Below are 16893 nucleotides of genomic sequence, written 5' to 3'. Positions count from 1 at the left end.
TGTTTAGTTAAACTGATTCGACGTCTTTATTGTACTTTTCTTAAGAATATGAATTGTCGAGGACCTTCACAGACAAAAATTTAATTTTTATTAGAATAATTCATCTTTTCTTAGCGAAATTGTGCACAAAGATAGCTGACAATATATTTGAAGTAAACAAAATACATTTAGTTACAATAGTTTCATTTATTTGGGCTTAAAAATAAAAAGTGCCGACTACTGGGACATGCCGAACTTAGGCACACTTACCCTATATAATACGTCCTGGCAATGTAAAGGAAGAATGACTAATGCATTTGTGTGGCTAAAAATACCCTGCTTAGGATTTACATGCAGAGCGAATGGCTAACAAGAAATGTGTATATCTTTTAAGTACATAAGGTAACAGGTAGAATCCTTTTCTAGATTTCAAATGCAAATATCCTTAGAAAAAGATTTAAGATTTTTAATTACACAATGTTCAACTAATTTTAAGGAAGAATGGAACAATAGGGAACAATGTATGTACCAGGAAATTTTGTGAGACATATGTGCCGTTTGCCGTATTCGATATCCAAAAAGTAGTTCAATCATGACTATAAACCATGTTTGTTTGATAGAAGCCGTAATGTTTTACAAGGGTGTGGCACAGCTAGGAAAACGACAGTTCAACAGGCCTATCAAGCGGTCTCAGAAGTTATTGAGAATACTTATTAGGAGACCATCCCCATTATCCATTTTCTCTTTTTCGGCTCATGTTCTAGAACACGGTTTTGAGCAGGGCTGCTTCAATTCCTATTAAGACCGGATCGACTGCGACGTACAGAACATCTGTCCAGCTTGTGGCACAGGACCACATGACAAGCTGCACCTTTTTAGCTGCCCAGCCAAAGCTACTCATCTAACTCCAGTCTCGTTATGAACCCATTCCGTACTGATTGTATCCTTTTTGAGGCTGGACTTAGAGGCAGAACCCGATTGAGAAGAGTCAGATCGAACACGGCAGTATGAGCTGCTACAACACCAACAACAACTCCATCCAGGATTGTCTGAAAAAGAAACAGAAAACAAGTAAAATAGTTTAGGTCGGTTTTGCCGATAGATTTTTACCCCCAGTCTTGAGTTATGATTTTATCAAATTTTGAAGATATCTAAAATTTAAATCCAATTTGAAGAAATCTAAAATTTAAATCCAATTTTATGCGAAATCATTAATTCCGACAAAAAATATATATTCATATCAGATTTCTGGTTAGGAGAAATATTTAGATATAGCAAATTTGTAAAGAATCGCCAACTTGTTTCGCAAGTTATGACAGATATAAGTATTGGAAATTATGACCCTTTGTGGGTGAGGTACCAGAAGGGGTTGGCAGATGTATATCATCTTCACAACAGATATTGCGTTTGCAAAAATATTTGAATGTGTGAAGTTTGAAGAGAGTTGAATGCTTATTTCGCTTTCTTTTTTCATGGGATATACCATGATCCGATCTCTACCATCTTGGTAGCAAATCTTTTGTTTATGGAAATATTGAGATGTGCCAAGTCTGAACGGAATCGGATGTTAATTTCGCGTTTTATAAGCTTCATGGCTACTCAAAATGTTGACCCTTTGTGGGGGAGGTACCAGAAGAAGTAGACCGATATATACCATCTTCACACCAAACCTTGGGTTAATAAAAATATTGTGATGTGTGTAATTTGAAGAGAACCGGATGCTTATTTCGGATTTTATGATCGCTTTGGTTATTCAAAACTTTAACCCATTGTGGGGCAGATACCAGAAGGAATGGTCCGATCTCTGCCATCTTTTTAGCAGATCTTTTGTTTATGGAAATATTGAAATGTACCAAGTCTGAATGGATTCGGATGTTAATTTCGTGTTTTATGATTTTCATGAATATTCAAAATTTTGTTCCCTTTGTGGGGGAGGTACCAGAAGAAGTAGACCGATACATATCATCTTCACACCAAACCTTGGGTTAATAAAAAATATTGCGATGTGTGTAATTTGAAGACCATCGGTCACTTACATTACATTTTATAAGAGTTATAATTATTCGAAATGTTGACCCTTTGAGGGGGAGGTACATAATAGAGTGGTCCGATATTGTCCATTTTCGCACCTGACCAAGCACTAATGGAAATATTAGGATTTGCAAATTTAGATCAAAATCGGATTATCCATTCTCCTTCTGTGCAGTAAATTTTTTTTTTTTTTTTGAAAATTTTGACATTTTGTGGGGGAGGTACCAGAAGGAGTGGACCGATATTGCCCATCTCCAAACTCGTTCTAAGTTTGACAATAATATTACGATGTACCAAGTTTGGATCAAATCGGATACTCCCTTTGAGAGTTATCGTGCACACCAGCCAGACAGACTGATGGACATCGCTAGATCGAATCCAAATATTATTGCGAAGATTTAAATCTTTTTTAATTTAAGTCTATTAAAATGAGACGGATTTGTTCCAAAGAGACCTGGGGTCTAAAAGGGTTTTTTCGATGAAGCACGTTTTGGCCGTAATGCGCTCTAATGTTATATACCCTTTCTAGTTATATGGCCGAGGGTATAATAATAGATTTATTTTATATGACTTCTTTGGAGAGAAGATCTCCTACCTTTTGATTCAAAACCGCCTAAGATTTATTATTGATAACATCTACTACGGACCTTTATCAACAAAAGTAGACCTTACTGTGTTTTTTCTTCTTCTATCAATTCAATTTTCAGCCGCTATTCAGTATTGAATTCAATCAATTAAAAGCCCGCTGCTTGTTTTTTGAGACATCCTACACATTCATCCATTTATTTTCAATTGCGTTTGTTCGAATGACACATTGAAACCACAGCTAGACCAGAAATACTCCGTATATCTTCAAAATGATTTGATTATGATTACTAATTTCCTTGAAGTCAATTTACAGACAGACATGCAATTGTCTACGACGACCTCCTCCTCATCATCAGGCCCATTGTCTTTCGACTTGGAATGAATGAAATCATCAGTAGATGCCCATTCTGATCATAAGTATTGGTGACAAACGATGTCGATTTTGCCCATTAAAGGCAAATCTTTTATGGAGTTTGTGTGTGTTTCCAAAAAAATTAAAGATTTACAACACAGCGGCGAGCACAACGCCTATTTTGAAGCCAAAAATAAATGCCATATGAAATTACATTTCAAACCACCACCAAGATAGTGCTGTGCCATTTATAGAGACAGCAGCTGCAAATGGCTCGAAAAAAAGTGGAAAGACTCAAATGAGAAAGAAAAATGTAAAGCAAGCAAAACGAACAGAGGCAGCGAGACCTTCTTCATTAAGACTGTACTTTTACCACGGCAACGAGTCGTGAAGTTAATGCTTTTTATAAAAATATCAGCCCAACAACCACAACATTCCGAAACAACAACACTCACAAACAACATGGTAGCATGGTTATTAAATCATCATCAGTTCAAAAACTATTTTTCGCTTCTAAGCGTTCTGCTCTATGACTCATCTTTACTCGTTCACAAAAGGGGAACGATTTCAAGAAACATGTTTGGCTTTTGTAGAGAAGCATAACTGAAGCAAATCGGTGCAGATGCGGAAGTTGAAAATGGAAATTTCTCTTTAATTACTAGGCGATCTCTATTTGTATGTGGCTTTCACCATGTGGCAAGCAATGCAGCGCAGTGTAGGGCACAGCGCAACAATAGGCCTGAGTTTGTTGAACTCGCACAATTGCATGTCTCATGCAGAGGCTAAAATCAAAAGTCCCAACAACAGTATACCTTGTGGGACAAATTTAGGCATGTTTCCCCCACTCAGTCTCAAAATTCTATAATTTAAGATCTTCAATGTCTGACTTCCGGCACACTAAAAATATACCCCTTTTTCCCTTCGTCAACAAATCAATAAATACCAAAAAGTGTTTTTTTATAGATTTGCAATCATGTTCATGTTTTTATTTTCTCAGTTAGTCGTCTTTCTTTTTTCAGCTTGTTTTCTTTTTGTTTTAAATCTTTTAAAATTTCGAGTGATTCATCATAGTTTTGGGAAAAAAAATTAAACAAAATATTTTTGTTTGGAATTTTGTTTCAGCTGAGGTTAGAATCTTCAATGGACTTCTTCTTTTACCGTGCTTAATATTCTTCAGCACCCTCACCTTCACCATCACCGGAATCCATACCGACTTCCTCGTAATCCTTTTCGAGGGCAGCCAAATCTTCACGGGCTTCGGAGAATTCACCTTCTTCCATACCCTCACCGACGTACCAATGGACGAAAGCACGCTTGGCGTACATCAAATCGAACTTGTGATCGAGACGAGCCCAGGCCTCAGCGATGGCTGTGGTGTTGGACAACATGCAGACGGCACGTTGTACCTTGGCCAAATCACCACCGGGCACAACAGTGGGTGGTTGGTAGTTAATACCGACCTTGAAACCAGTGGGACACCAGTCAACGAATTGAATGGTGCGCTTGGTCTTGATGGTGGCAATGGCGGCATTGACATCCTTGGGCACAACATCACCACGATACAACATGCAGCAGGCCATGTATTTGCCATGACGAGGATCGCATTTGACCATCTGGTTGGCTGGTTCGAAACAGGCATTGGTGATTTCGGCAACGGACAATTGTTCGTGGTAGGCTTTTTCGGCCGAGATGACGGGGGCGTAGGTGACCAAGGGGAAATGGATACGTGGGTAGGGCACCAAGTTAGTTTGGAATTCAGTCAAATCAACGTTGAGGGCACCATCGAAACGCAACGAAGCAGTGATGGAGGATACAATTTGGCCAATCAAACGATTCAAGTTGGTGTAAGTGGGACGCTCAATGTCCAAGTTACGACGGCAGATGTCGTAGATGGCTTCATTGTCGACCATGAAGGCGCAGTCAGAGTGCTCCAAGGTTGTGTGGGTGGTCAAGATGGAGTTGTAGGGTTCAACCACGGCAGTCGAGACTTGGGGAGCGGGATAGATGGCGAATTCCAATTTGGATTTCTTGCCATAATCGACAGACAAACGTTCCATCAACAAGGAGGTGAAACCGGAACCGGTACCACCACCGAAGGAGTGGAAGATCAAGAAACCTTGGAGACCGGTACATTGGTCAGCCAATTTGCGGATGCGGTCCAAAACCAAGTCGACGATTTCCTTGCCAATGGTGTAGTGACCACGGGCGTAGTTGTTGGCGGCATCTTCCTTACCAGTGATCAATTGTTCGGGATGGAACAATTGGCGGTAGGTGCCGGTACGGACCTCATCGACTACAGTGGGTTCCAAATCGACAAAGACGGCACGGGGCACATGTTTGCCAGCACCAGTTTCGCTGAAGAAGGTGTTGAAAGAATCATCACCACCACCGACAGTCTTATCGGATGGCATCTGACCATCAGGCTGGATGCCATGTTCCAAGCAGTACAATTCCCAGCAGGCGTTACCAATTTGGACACCAGCTTGACCGACATGGATAGAGATACATTCACGCTATAAGGAAGAGAAAGAGGGGGGGGGGGGGGGGGGGGGGGAAAACATACATTAATACAAAATAATATAACAGTGAGAAAAATTAGTATCTATACGAGAAAACTTAGCGGAATTCTATGAAAAAATGTGACAAATTTTTCTGCAGACGTCAACTGCAAAAAATGACGTCATGCAGAGATTAAGGGTGCGGCCGGCTTTAAGAGGTAGAGAAAAATGGTCACAGAAAAACGAGGTTCGATTTCCGAAATAGACAAAATTCTAACATACCGGTTCCGCAACTTTTTGGAACTTTAAGAGATTTATTAATAATATTCTAATTTCATTCAATTATGCAAATTAAACTATCAAAAGTAATTTAGCAAATGGCGGCATTAGTTGTTGTAGTCAACTTTCTCTTTAGATGTTCACACTCTCATCACATGAATTTCTTTCCACAAGTTTTTTGATTATAACAATTTGTTTTTAATTCTGTCAATTTTTTTAATTCACTATTCTTTTTCCAAACTTACCATTTTGAGTTTTTTGTTTTTTAACAAACACACACAGAAAGTATCAAATTAGTTTTGTTTTACGTTACACAAGTTCGGAGCAGCCAGCTATGAAGCGTACCAAACTATGATATCGAATGACTTTTCTAGGCGGTCGTACTTGCATTTATATATGACGATGACGCCTACTTTGATTTTAACGAAGAATGAGTGGAAAATCAACGAAAAGTAGAGAGAGAAAAATTGACGAAGAAATGCCGACAATTGAACGAGAGTGTGAATTTTAAATGTTGTCAGCATTGTAAATTGATGGGTTGTATTTTAATGCATTGCAGACCATTGTCGATAAAGCAGTGTCAGGGTTGTATTTTAATGAAGACAGCAAGTGCAGTTAGTGGCGATGTAATGTAAAAGGCTTTTGTTTTATATTTTTTTAAGTAGGCGTTCCAATGTGTTGATTTTATTTTGCTTTCATAAAATCTTTCATAGAATCTTTCGATAGAATTTTTTTGGTTTTTTTGTGAAAATAACAACAGGAGTTAGTGGATGACGTAAGGTAACTGGTCTACTGGTTCATTGATTTTTTAATTTTAGATCTATTTTTTGATGTCACTCGAGAGAGAACGAGTGTAGTATTTGTAAGCATGGTACAAAAAAAAGGTAACATTGTCATTCAGCATAAAATTCTTAGTAAAAATGAGTTTATATAAGCTCTGGTTATGATTATTAAAAACATTGATACTTTACTGAAGTAGTGAACAGGTACAACATATATCCTTCATATATTGTGTGGACGGTTCCAGAAGGAGAGTACTGGTATTGCCCATTTCCGAAGTTGATCTATGTTTGGTAAAAACTATGGTAGAAAAATAAAGGTAGATGCATCGACACAGCTGCTGGGAGATTTTAAATTTTTTGACATATCAACGTTCTCTATTAACCAGTCTAGCCATGAAATTGAAAGATTGAACAGTTTGTATCATATTTTTGAGAGTAAATACTGGCATTTCATTCATTTTTTCGCTTTATTTAAATCATTTTAAAAATAAGGAAAAATATGAAAAAAATGAAAACAACTTGTGGTATATAATTTTGAATGAGTCTGACAGAAAGCGGGCATAGCTTTTTCTGTAGTTCTACGAAGGTGTTCTATCTCCTTATGATACCATGGATGCATCTACCCATGGTACAATGAAGAGAAGGTAGGTCAACTTTGAAAAAATTACAAGTATAGAGGTCTACCTGTTTGGCTTGTAATGTCAGAATTACTACCAAACAATAAAAAAGCAAACAAATTGTTGCATTGATTTTGAATAAATAATTTAAAACCGCGAAAACTGAATGAATGGTCAAAATTTCTTCTTAATATCATGTTCTATATATCTCTTATGGTTTATTTCGCGACAAAAACTGTAGATTTTGTCGATGCATTCGTTGCAAAAAGCATTTTGAAAACACCCGAATTTGAATGTTTTCTGAACAATTTTTTTATTAAAAAGAATACACACACATAAACAAACAAAGTTGACATATTAAGCCAGAAAAATAAAAAAAAAATTAAATCATATGGTAGTTCTGCCCTACCTTGAATTCATTGTACCATGCATGGTACAATGAAAAGAAGGTAGGTCAACTTTGAAAAATTGCAAGTATAGAGGTCTACCTGTTTGGCTTGTAATGTCAGAATTAGTATCAAAACAATAAAAAATCAAACAACTTGTAGCATTTATTTTGAATAAATAATTGAAAAACGCGATAACTGAATGAAAGGTTAGAACTTCTTTTCAAAATCATGTACTATATATCTCTAAAGGATTATTTCGCTACAAAAACTCTAGATTTTGTCGATGCATACGTTGAAATAAACATTTTGAAAACACCCGAATTTGAATATTTTCTGAACAATTTTTTTGTTATTGAAAAGAAAACACATACATAAACAAATAAAGATGACATATTAAGCCAAGAAAATAAAAAAAATTGAAATCATATGGTAGTTCTGCCCTACCTTGAATTCATTGTACCATGGTACCATGCATCTACCTGTATTCTTCGACCATGGTATGAACATTTTGTCTGTTCCAGAAATGCAAGATTGTAAAAGTTTTTACCATGATATTCAATTTTCTTTTTAGTAAATTCTGACAGGTACTGGAACAAAGTAATTATGATTTACCAAGTTTGGACCAAATCGCATATTCCCATATAATACGTTAAAGCGCTTCTTTACGATTTCTAGATCCCTTTTATTTAGCCGTTGTCGATTTTCATAACCCTGCTTATTGCGTTTCCTCATGTCTCATTCGTTAACCACAGAGTATTTCGACGTTATGCATTTTACTCTTTCGTAAACAACCCAAGTTCCCTTTTACTTTAATTTTTTATCGGTCATTTCGTCTTTCACTCTTATTTGTTTTATCGGGGACCCTTTTTATTGCGGTGTTGCTTTGTTATTCTCTCTTTGGAAGGAAGGACAAGATATTGGAATTACATTTGGAACATTTGGAGAAATTGAACTTATTGGTTGAATTAATATTTATATCCCTGCGATGACACTAACAAAAACAGTTGATCAAATGACGATTTTAAGTGGAGATAGATCCAAGTAAGTAACACCCTGGTCCAGATTCAAAGCAATGTTAACAATCTTGAAAAAGATCAACCCGTAAATGCAGCCGGTGTTAAGAAGGATAACTTCGAAGACTCTTCACGAATTACTTCAGAGATATAACATAGGTGTCCCTTGAGGTCTTGATTAGGACGACATTTTCCAAGGCACAAGTCTTATTCAGGCGAGAGCAAGATATCCTCTTATCATTGGAAGCGCGAATGCTAAGATCTGAAATTTACGCCATATTTGCAAAAAATTTACACATTTGAATAAAGTGGAAGGCCGGCTACTAACTTCCACTGTGGCTTGAAATTTTCTCCTCTCAGCATGTCGAACCCGGCTATGCGATCTAAAAAGTTATAAATTTAACAATTTTTATTAACTTTGAGTCTTTTATAAATGGACAGTTTCTTGAACCAGCTACGTGACTAAAATTCTTCTTTTTCTCATTAGAAAGAACAAGTAGGGACTAGTACTTTGGAGGTTTCTCCTCTTGGTATATCCAACACCTGCTACGCGAACTAAAGTTTTCTAAATTTAAGACTTTCAGCTATGACAGATACCGGCTATGCGTTTAAATCTCCTTCTAAAAGTAAAGTTTTATTGGGTAAGTAGCAGCCTTTTGTAATAAGGGACGATCGAGCTATTGATACCTGAACACTTATGGAATTTTTAACGCCCCTAAATCGAGAAGTACAGGGTGAAATAAAAAAAACTGCAACAAAGTCAAACGCCATAATTTTGACATTTTTTTTTAAATTTTATTGAATTAAAGCAAAAAACTTCGGAAATAGCATCAAATTTTAGAATAGGTTTGGATTTGTTCGAATTGGTCTCCTTTGGCACGAATTATGACCATCAAATGGTCGATGAAACCGTCACATGCTGCCCGAATGTTGCTCTGCGGTATTTTGGCCCATTCCCGGCGAAGCGCTTGCTTGAGGTGATCGACACTTTGGTATTTTTTAGTGCCAACCTTGCTTTCCAAAATACTCCAGACACAATAGTCCAACGGATAGGTATCCGGAGATTTTGGTGGCCATTGTGCGCTGGAAATGAAGCGAGGAACCTCATTTTGTAACCATTCTTGGGTGGCGTGTGCTAAGCCCTGTTGGAATGTCCAAGGTCTGCGGCCAAAGTGTTTGCGTGCCCAAGGCTTTAATACAGCCTCCAGAATATTTTTGTGATAATATTCCGCATTTATTCTGATGGTCGATTAATACGAGCGGAGAGCGAACATCGGCTGTTATGGCGGCCCACACTAACACCATGGCCGGCGCTTGAGTTCCGTTGGCCAACCGAAGGTGCACATTTTCAGCTGATCTCTTTCGCAAGTAAACACGATCATTTAGTTTGTTTACGAACTGCTGGACAACGAATGTTTTCTCCTCGGAGAAAAACAAATTCGGCCAAGCGAAGCAACTCTTTAGCTCTTTGTGTCTATTTTCTTTTTTTGCGGGGTAAGTTCTTGCGCTTTTTGGAATTTCAATGACTTTACCCCGAGCTCATTTTTCAATATTTACCGAATGGAATATTGCTTTTTATTCTGCTCACGAGTCATTTTTCGGCCACTGCGATCAAGTCGCTTCTTTACTTTTCGAACCATTTCTGCTGATGTTGCTGTTTTTCTCCGTCCACTCCCTTGACGTCGGGCTACGCTACCAGAATCACGCTAACGATCGATGGTACAAGACACAAAAGATTTATTAACATTTAAATGCTGGAGTGCTCTAACGATAGCCACTTGTGGTTCTCCAGCCAAATTTAAAGAAATCACACACTCAGGCTTGAATTTCATCACGAATAATTTTTTTTCTGGAAAATTCTCACCAAAATGCTTTTGTACGCTTGTAAACAATATAATGAGCTGTCATTGGAATAATTTTAACGGCTGTCGGACGAGTGGCTTAGAAATGGCAGCAGTCTGTTGCTGTTTTTTCATCTAACCCTGTATGGCTTTCCACAAGATTTATATCGTTGTACCCCGGCCACCAAAGGGTAACTGTGGTACGATCGATCAGCCGGGGCCCTAAACCCATTTAAGTCGCCATATTTTTCTATAACAAAAATTTAGGCCTCCTAAGAGAGACTTAGGTAAAAGCATTCCCATTACATGTCCAATTTGTGAACATCTGCATTAATTCAGAACATTTCTTAACGTCTTAGACTGGTAGTATCGCATTTAGAGCTACCTGTATTATTCAGATGATATGATCAACAATAACCCTTGCCTTGAATCTAAAGCTTTGTTTTCCTCACATAAATGTCCCATATTTACGGTCTCTATTTAATTTTTTTTTGTTTTTCTTCATTTTTAGATTAAAAGATTTGCTTTGCAATCGTTTGGCCGAATGTGGTTGGCGCGACGAGGTACGTTTGCTATTCCGTGGCATTATCAAGGAAAAGGGAACCAATGTCAAAGTGGAACAATTAATCACAGAGGTTACCCCCAAAGCTAGAGCCCTCGTTCCTGATGCCGTTAAAAAAGAACTGCTTATGAAAATCAAAGCCATTCTGGCCGCCCAAGAAGGCATAGATTTATAATAATAATTAAGACGCCCATAAGAATTTCTCAATATTTTTAGCAAAATAAATTATGTATATTTTTATTTAAAAACTCGGAATATAATACTTCTTTTTTATATAGTAGCAATTTACACAACCGAATTGCATAGGCCACAATTGCTGACAGGACACATTTTCATTTGCTCATCATCACCCACTCTTAGTATTGCGGCCATGCCATTTTCCGAATGTATAGATATGTGACAATGTAGAATCCAATAGCCAGGGTTATTTGTATAGAAACGTATGATGGTATAGCCGTAGGCTGGCACAGCAACTGTGTCTTTTTGCGGGGCCTTGGTAGTTCTTCGGGGTAATGGTGTTTTGCGATCGATTTGTTCAATCTGAAACATAAAAAAAGAACAGGAATCCATTACTACGGATAAGTACCAGTTAGAATATTTAACATTAGTTCTAATTACAATTTTACAGGTTGACCAACCCTCTATTGCCGTTAGACACATTTCCCATTTGAAACTAAAAATTCCAAGAAAGCACAACATTTACCTTATCAATTTTATCTGGTCCCAACACACCCATGCCGACCACCTCAAATGTAAAACCATGCAAATGTACGGGATGTGCTGTAATCGATTTCCCAGCAATGACCATTTCAATGTATTTGAATGCAGGCACCTGTATAACATTCGTGCAGCGGCAATGACGTTTCTGACAATTAAAACCCAGCGACATTTGTTGGGTGCGATTACAAAACCATTTGCCAATGCCCAAGTTACGTGTTTGCAGCAGTGATATCTTTGGCATGGTGAAGGTGATATCATCCATTTGAAAGAGAAATGTCTCACCTCTTTCCACAATATTCATGCTGGTGTAGTAGGTGCGATATGGTTTACCCGTAGCCTTGCTATGTTTCGGCGCCAATCCCTTGACCTCCATAAAGCTATAACGTTTGTGCAGTTTTGATGGTTTTATGTCCATGGAATTAAAGGTTACTGCATTTTGCGTCTCATACGAGTAGGAGGGTGTTGCCCCCTTGGGCATTTGCAAACGATCTGCACCCATATAGTGCAATATGGCTTCCTGATGTAATTCATTGATCTCACAAAAGTTATGGCCTTTAAGACGTATCCAATAATTACCCACCGCCTGATTGGCTTGCAATATAAAATCATGACGTTCGCCACCATGCAGTGTAATATTTTGCACCATTACCGGTTCAATGTCATTGCCATCACTTGAAATAACCAAGAGATCATGGTGATCGATACTCAGCGAAACCGGACAATTGGTGTTGCCATTGAAAATAACTCGAAATCGATAACGTCCACCCTTGGCCACCTCAAATCGGGCATAGAGAATGGGCTTCGCCGCCATCGACGCATTGACATTACGTCCCAAACCATTTATTAAAATACTCTTGGCAACCGATTCATCAAAATCACCCATCCAATCCTGTAGCATAATAATGTGTTCCGTGTAATCAAAGTCATAGAGATGAGCATGAGGATTCTCCTTGCGTGGTTGCCGCACAATTAGAGGCCCAGCCAGACCGAAAGCTCTCTGATGTTCAGTGTGACTATGCCACCAATGTGTGCCCACATGATCGACTTCGAAACGATAACGAAATGCCTGGCCGGGTTCAATGGGATATTGTGTGATAAACGGTACCCCATCCATGTGGGGTGTATTTATCTGATGCATTCCATGCCAATGTATTGTGGTAATCTCATGCATGCTATTGATTATATCGGCCACAATTGTGTCGCCGGCACAGGTTTCAATGGATAGACCTGAAAGAGAGCAAAGTGAGGATTAATTAAAGAAAACATATGTTTAAAGGACATGAAATGCTATAAATGGAAGGAACCAAAGAGCTATAAAGAAGGACTTTATTTCTAGCTCAAAGAGCTACAAATGTAGACCTTTTCTGACATATTTATTCAGGGCCACAAAGATCTATAAAAGGGGATTTTGAAACATATTTAACAAGGAACCTGGGATTAATTAAAGAAATCAAGTACATACGTTTAAAGGATATGCAAGGCTATAAATGGAAGTGGCCAAAGAGCTATAAATAGGGACTTTATAAACATATTTTTTGGTCCAAAAGAGCTACAAATGTAGATTTTTAAAATATATTCTTTCAGAGAAACAAAGATCTATAAAAGTGGATTTTGAAATACTTTTAGCAAGGACTCCACGAGTCTTAATGTGAATTTTTAAACTATTTCTTTAAAGGGCCAAAGAACTATGAACTCGGATATTTTATAATTTTTTGAGGATCCAAAACGCTAAAAAATTGTATTATATTTTTGAAGGAACCAAAGAGCTTTAACGGTGGAAAGCTATATATGTAAATCTACTAATGTGAGTTGGCTTTCAAAGTCCAAAGAATTTGAAAGAATATTTTTTTAAGTACCGTATGACCTCTGGACGTGATTTTTCAAGAATATTTATTCGCAAAAACATTCAATTTCATAGAACTACTTCTATTAAAACCAAGTGGTTTTTAAGAAGGTCTTCAAGAACTATTGTGTATTTTCCTAGAATATCTTTTCATGGACCCAACGAATTTTTTTTAAAACATTTTTGAAGTATAACTAGACCTTAAATTGGAAATTTTTTAAGATTATTTTTTCAAGGGCCATCGTGGACTTTTTAAGAATATTTTTGCAAGAATACCAGATTTTAAAACTTCGTTTTTTATACCTTCAGCTATATGGCCTCATTGAAATAACTGTTTTATACCCAATGACTCTTTGGACCAAAATCCGTTTCAGGACATTTGGAGTCGTTTTAGCGATGTCCATCCGTCTGTCTGTCTGGCTGGTGTGAACGATAACTCTCGAAGGGAGTATCCGATTTGGATACATTGTAATATTATTATCAAACTTAGATCGAGTTCGGATATGGGCAATATTGCTTCACTCCTTCTGGTACCTCCCCCCACAAAATGTCAACATTTTCAAAGAAAATAATTTATTGCACTGAAAGAGAAAGGATAATTCTAGGTCAGGTGCGACAAAATCGGTCCACTCCATTAAGTACCTCCCCACAAAGGGTCAAAATTTTGAATAATTATGACTCTATGAAGATTATGGAATTTATGATTTCGCATGAAATCGGATATAAATGTTCGATTTTCTTCAAAAATTTCCAATATTTTTATCTGCATTAGGTAAAGGTATGAAAATTAAATACTTCGGTCCGCTATATCTGCTACTTCACGCATATTTCCACATTTTCCAAAAATTTGCACATATCTCATATAAAGTATACGTTGTAGTATTTATATCAGTCTTAGGTCATATACGAATTGGTCAATGTCGACAAAACCGATTGATACTTAGTTTACTTGTTTTAGAATATTTTTGAAGTACGACAAGACCTAAAATGGAATTTTTTTAGGGTAATTTTTTAAGGGCCATCGAGGACTTGTTAGGATTATTGTTTGCAAGGACGCCAGACCTTGAAAATTGAATTTTTTGGAATTTTTCTGTATTTAGAATCTTTTTACCTTAATTTTTAACCAGAATCGGTTTTTTTTTTGTTTCGGGATCTTCATATTGAATTTGTTCATTAAGATTATCTTTTCAAGGACCATCGTTTTTTTTGAGAATATTTTATAGTGGCCATCGTGGATTTTTGAGGAATGTATTTAAAGAAGTCAAATTGAATTTTTTGAATAAAAGCTTTTCAAAATTCAAATGGTTCTTTTATTTTTTTGGATCATAGGGGACCATAGCGTATTTTTTCCGAATTCAGACTGAATTTTTTTATTTTTTTTTTCAAGAAATCAAATTGTTTTTTCAATTATTTTTTATAATTCAAGTGTTTTTTTTTTCAAGGATCTAAGTGAATTTTTATGGACTCAAGTCGGATTTAATAATTCAGCTTTTAAGCGGTGAAATACCTTTAAGTGTGAATATTTTATTATTTTCTTTACTATCAGACCTTAAAACCAGGTTCTCAGTTGATTTTTTTAGGGTGCCACCAAATTTCAAAATCTGAATGTTTTATGAATATTTTCCACTGGCATTTTAATTTGATTTTTTTAGTACTAATTGGCAAATACTACTGAGGGTTCTTAGGCCCCCAACATGAATTAGAAAAATCGTGGTGGTATTTGAAAATAATGTTCAAAAAAACATCTGTAGGTCCATGATAAAAAAATTAAAATATCAAAGAGGGTGATAATGAGGGGGTTTTCAATTTTTACTGCACTTCTTTTTTTCTAAATATATATCTATTTTCTAAGCCTCCAGACACATAGCTGTCATTTATTGCCATGGACCTACAGATAATAGGTTTTTTGAAACATTATTTTCAAATACCACCAAAATATTTAAAATTCATGTATGGTGGCACGAGAATCTCACCCAGAACTTCATCCAGAAATAAAACACCTACCTGGCAATTGACCATTTACCACCATTATTTCACTATGCACCCCATCGGCATATTTGCAATCATCAAACCGTTTGTTGTTACGCGTTCGAATATTTTGCACATTAATATATTCTCGTTTTCCAAGGCGATAACGATTTTGTGGCCTCAGATATTCCTCACAACCCGGACCCATTGTTTCGTCATAGTGTACCACCATGTAATAGTAACAGGTCATATGTTGATTTGGCACACATTCACGTTTACACGGATGATCTTGGAAATTGTCACTGCGTGCCATGCGCCAGAAGCGGGCCTCACCATGCTGTGAGATTTTCGGATACAATTGACGGATGTGGGCGAAACGGGTTAGCGTTTGATTGGCATAGCCTTGAAAGGAAATGAGAGATTTATTTTTCCAATGTTTTTTTTTAAATTTTAAGGGGATTTTTTTATACCTTCACCGTGTATTATTTCGATTCGGAAAAGTAAAATTAATAAAAATTCCACTATGAAACCGCAGTGGAATTTGAAATAATTTTTCATTTTTTTCAGTTTGAGTTCGAGTTGGTTCGTTTTCTATTTCTATTATCGTCTACTTCAAAGTATCAACGTTAACTGATTTCCCGTTAGGTGTCTGTGTCGAGTATTGATCGAGTTGGCCCGTTTTACTTTACAATCTTTGAATGTGCAATTTCCAAATGATTTGTACCGATGGCGATGATGACGACGATGATGATGATGAATAGATACCATTAATTACCATATCTCTTTTTCTCATTACAAAAGTAATTATAACGAGGAGGAGTTGGAAAGAAGGTATTTGTTTTCTTATCTTTCACGAGAAGTTAAGTGGTAAGTACGGCATTGGCCTTCATACCTAGATATGTGCGATGAATAATTATGTATCACATTTCCAGAAATCAAATGACATTGGAGGTGAATATGCGGTGGTTGAGAATAAAGAACAAGTTCAAACAATGTTAAGAAGGATGTAAAAATGTGAAATGCAAAAATTTGATTTAGGGCCAAACTAAGAAGTTCCGCTATATGAACGTGAGTTGGCTATAGCTTTATTGCTTTCCGAGTCGATTCATACATGTCCATGTATTCTTTTGAACAAACTGCAGGTCGTATTTATTCATCCGATTGAGATGAAATTTTCTACAGATCTATTGCCTGGCCCAAGGACGAACCCTATTGAAATTGGTGATAATCGGATCAGATTTGGATATAGTTCCCATATATATTTTTAACCGGTTTCGGGTTAATTGTCCACCAAATGGCCAGTATCAGTCAAAATTAGCTGAATTTTGGCACAACCAACCGAATTGAGATGAAATTGAAAATCGGTACAGATATAGCTATATCTCCCATATATATGTTTCATATGATTTGGGGTTTAAGTCCCTCTCATTC

General features: G+C 36.9%; 3 protein-coding genes across 3 annotated transcripts; 1 reads left to right on the top strand and 2 right to left on the bottom strand.

Moving 5' to 3' along the window:
- Nucleotides 1-4029: 4029 nt before the first annotated feature.
- On the bottom strand, nucleotides 4030-6123 carry LOC101900596 (tubulin alpha-1 chain). Its single transcript, XM_005178656.4, has 2 exons — nucleotides 5973-6123; nucleotides 4030-5463 (listed from the first exon to the last, which is right to left on the bottom strand). The coding sequence occupies exons 1-2, from the start codon at nucleotides 5973-5975 to the stop codon at nucleotides 4114-4116; spliced, it is 1353 nt and encodes a 450-aa protein (XP_005178713.1). The 5' UTR covers nucleotides 5976-6123; the 3' UTR covers nucleotides 4030-4113.
- Nucleotides 6124-8365: 2242 nt separating this feature from the next.
- On the top strand, nucleotides 8366-11179 carry LOC101900418 (enhancer of yellow 2 transcription factor). The gene is made up of 2 exons (XM_005178655.4): nucleotides 8366-8556; nucleotides 10881-11179. Exons 1-2 carry the CDS (start codon nucleotides 8501-8503, stop codon nucleotides 11104-11106), a joined length of 282 nt encoding a protein of 93 aa, XP_005178712.1. The 5' UTR covers nucleotides 8366-8500; the 3' UTR covers nucleotides 11107-11179.
- Nucleotides 11161-16243, bottom strand: LOC101887614 (uncharacterized). Its single transcript, XM_011292262.3, has 4 exons — nucleotides 15933-16243; nucleotides 15499-15864; nucleotides 11635-12878; nucleotides 11161-11471 (listed from the first exon to the last, which is right to left on the bottom strand). Exons 1-4 carry the CDS (start codon nucleotides 16018-16020, stop codon nucleotides 11217-11219), a joined length of 1953 nt encoding a protein of 650 aa, XP_011290564.1. The 5' UTR covers nucleotides 16021-16243; the 3' UTR covers nucleotides 11161-11216.
- Nucleotides 16244-16893: the final 650 nt, after the last annotated feature.

The sequence above is a fragment of the Musca domestica genome, unplaced genomic scaffold (genome assembly GCF_030504385.1).
Source record: "Musca domestica strain aabys unplaced genomic scaffold, Musca_domestica.polishedcontigs.V.1.1 24, whole genome shotgun sequence".
In the NCBI taxonomy this organism is placed as follows: Eukaryota; Metazoa; Arthropoda; class Insecta; order Diptera; family Muscidae; genus Musca; species Musca domestica.
Note: the sequence above shows the minus strand (reverse complement) of the source record. Positions and strands in the feature narration are given on the sequence as shown.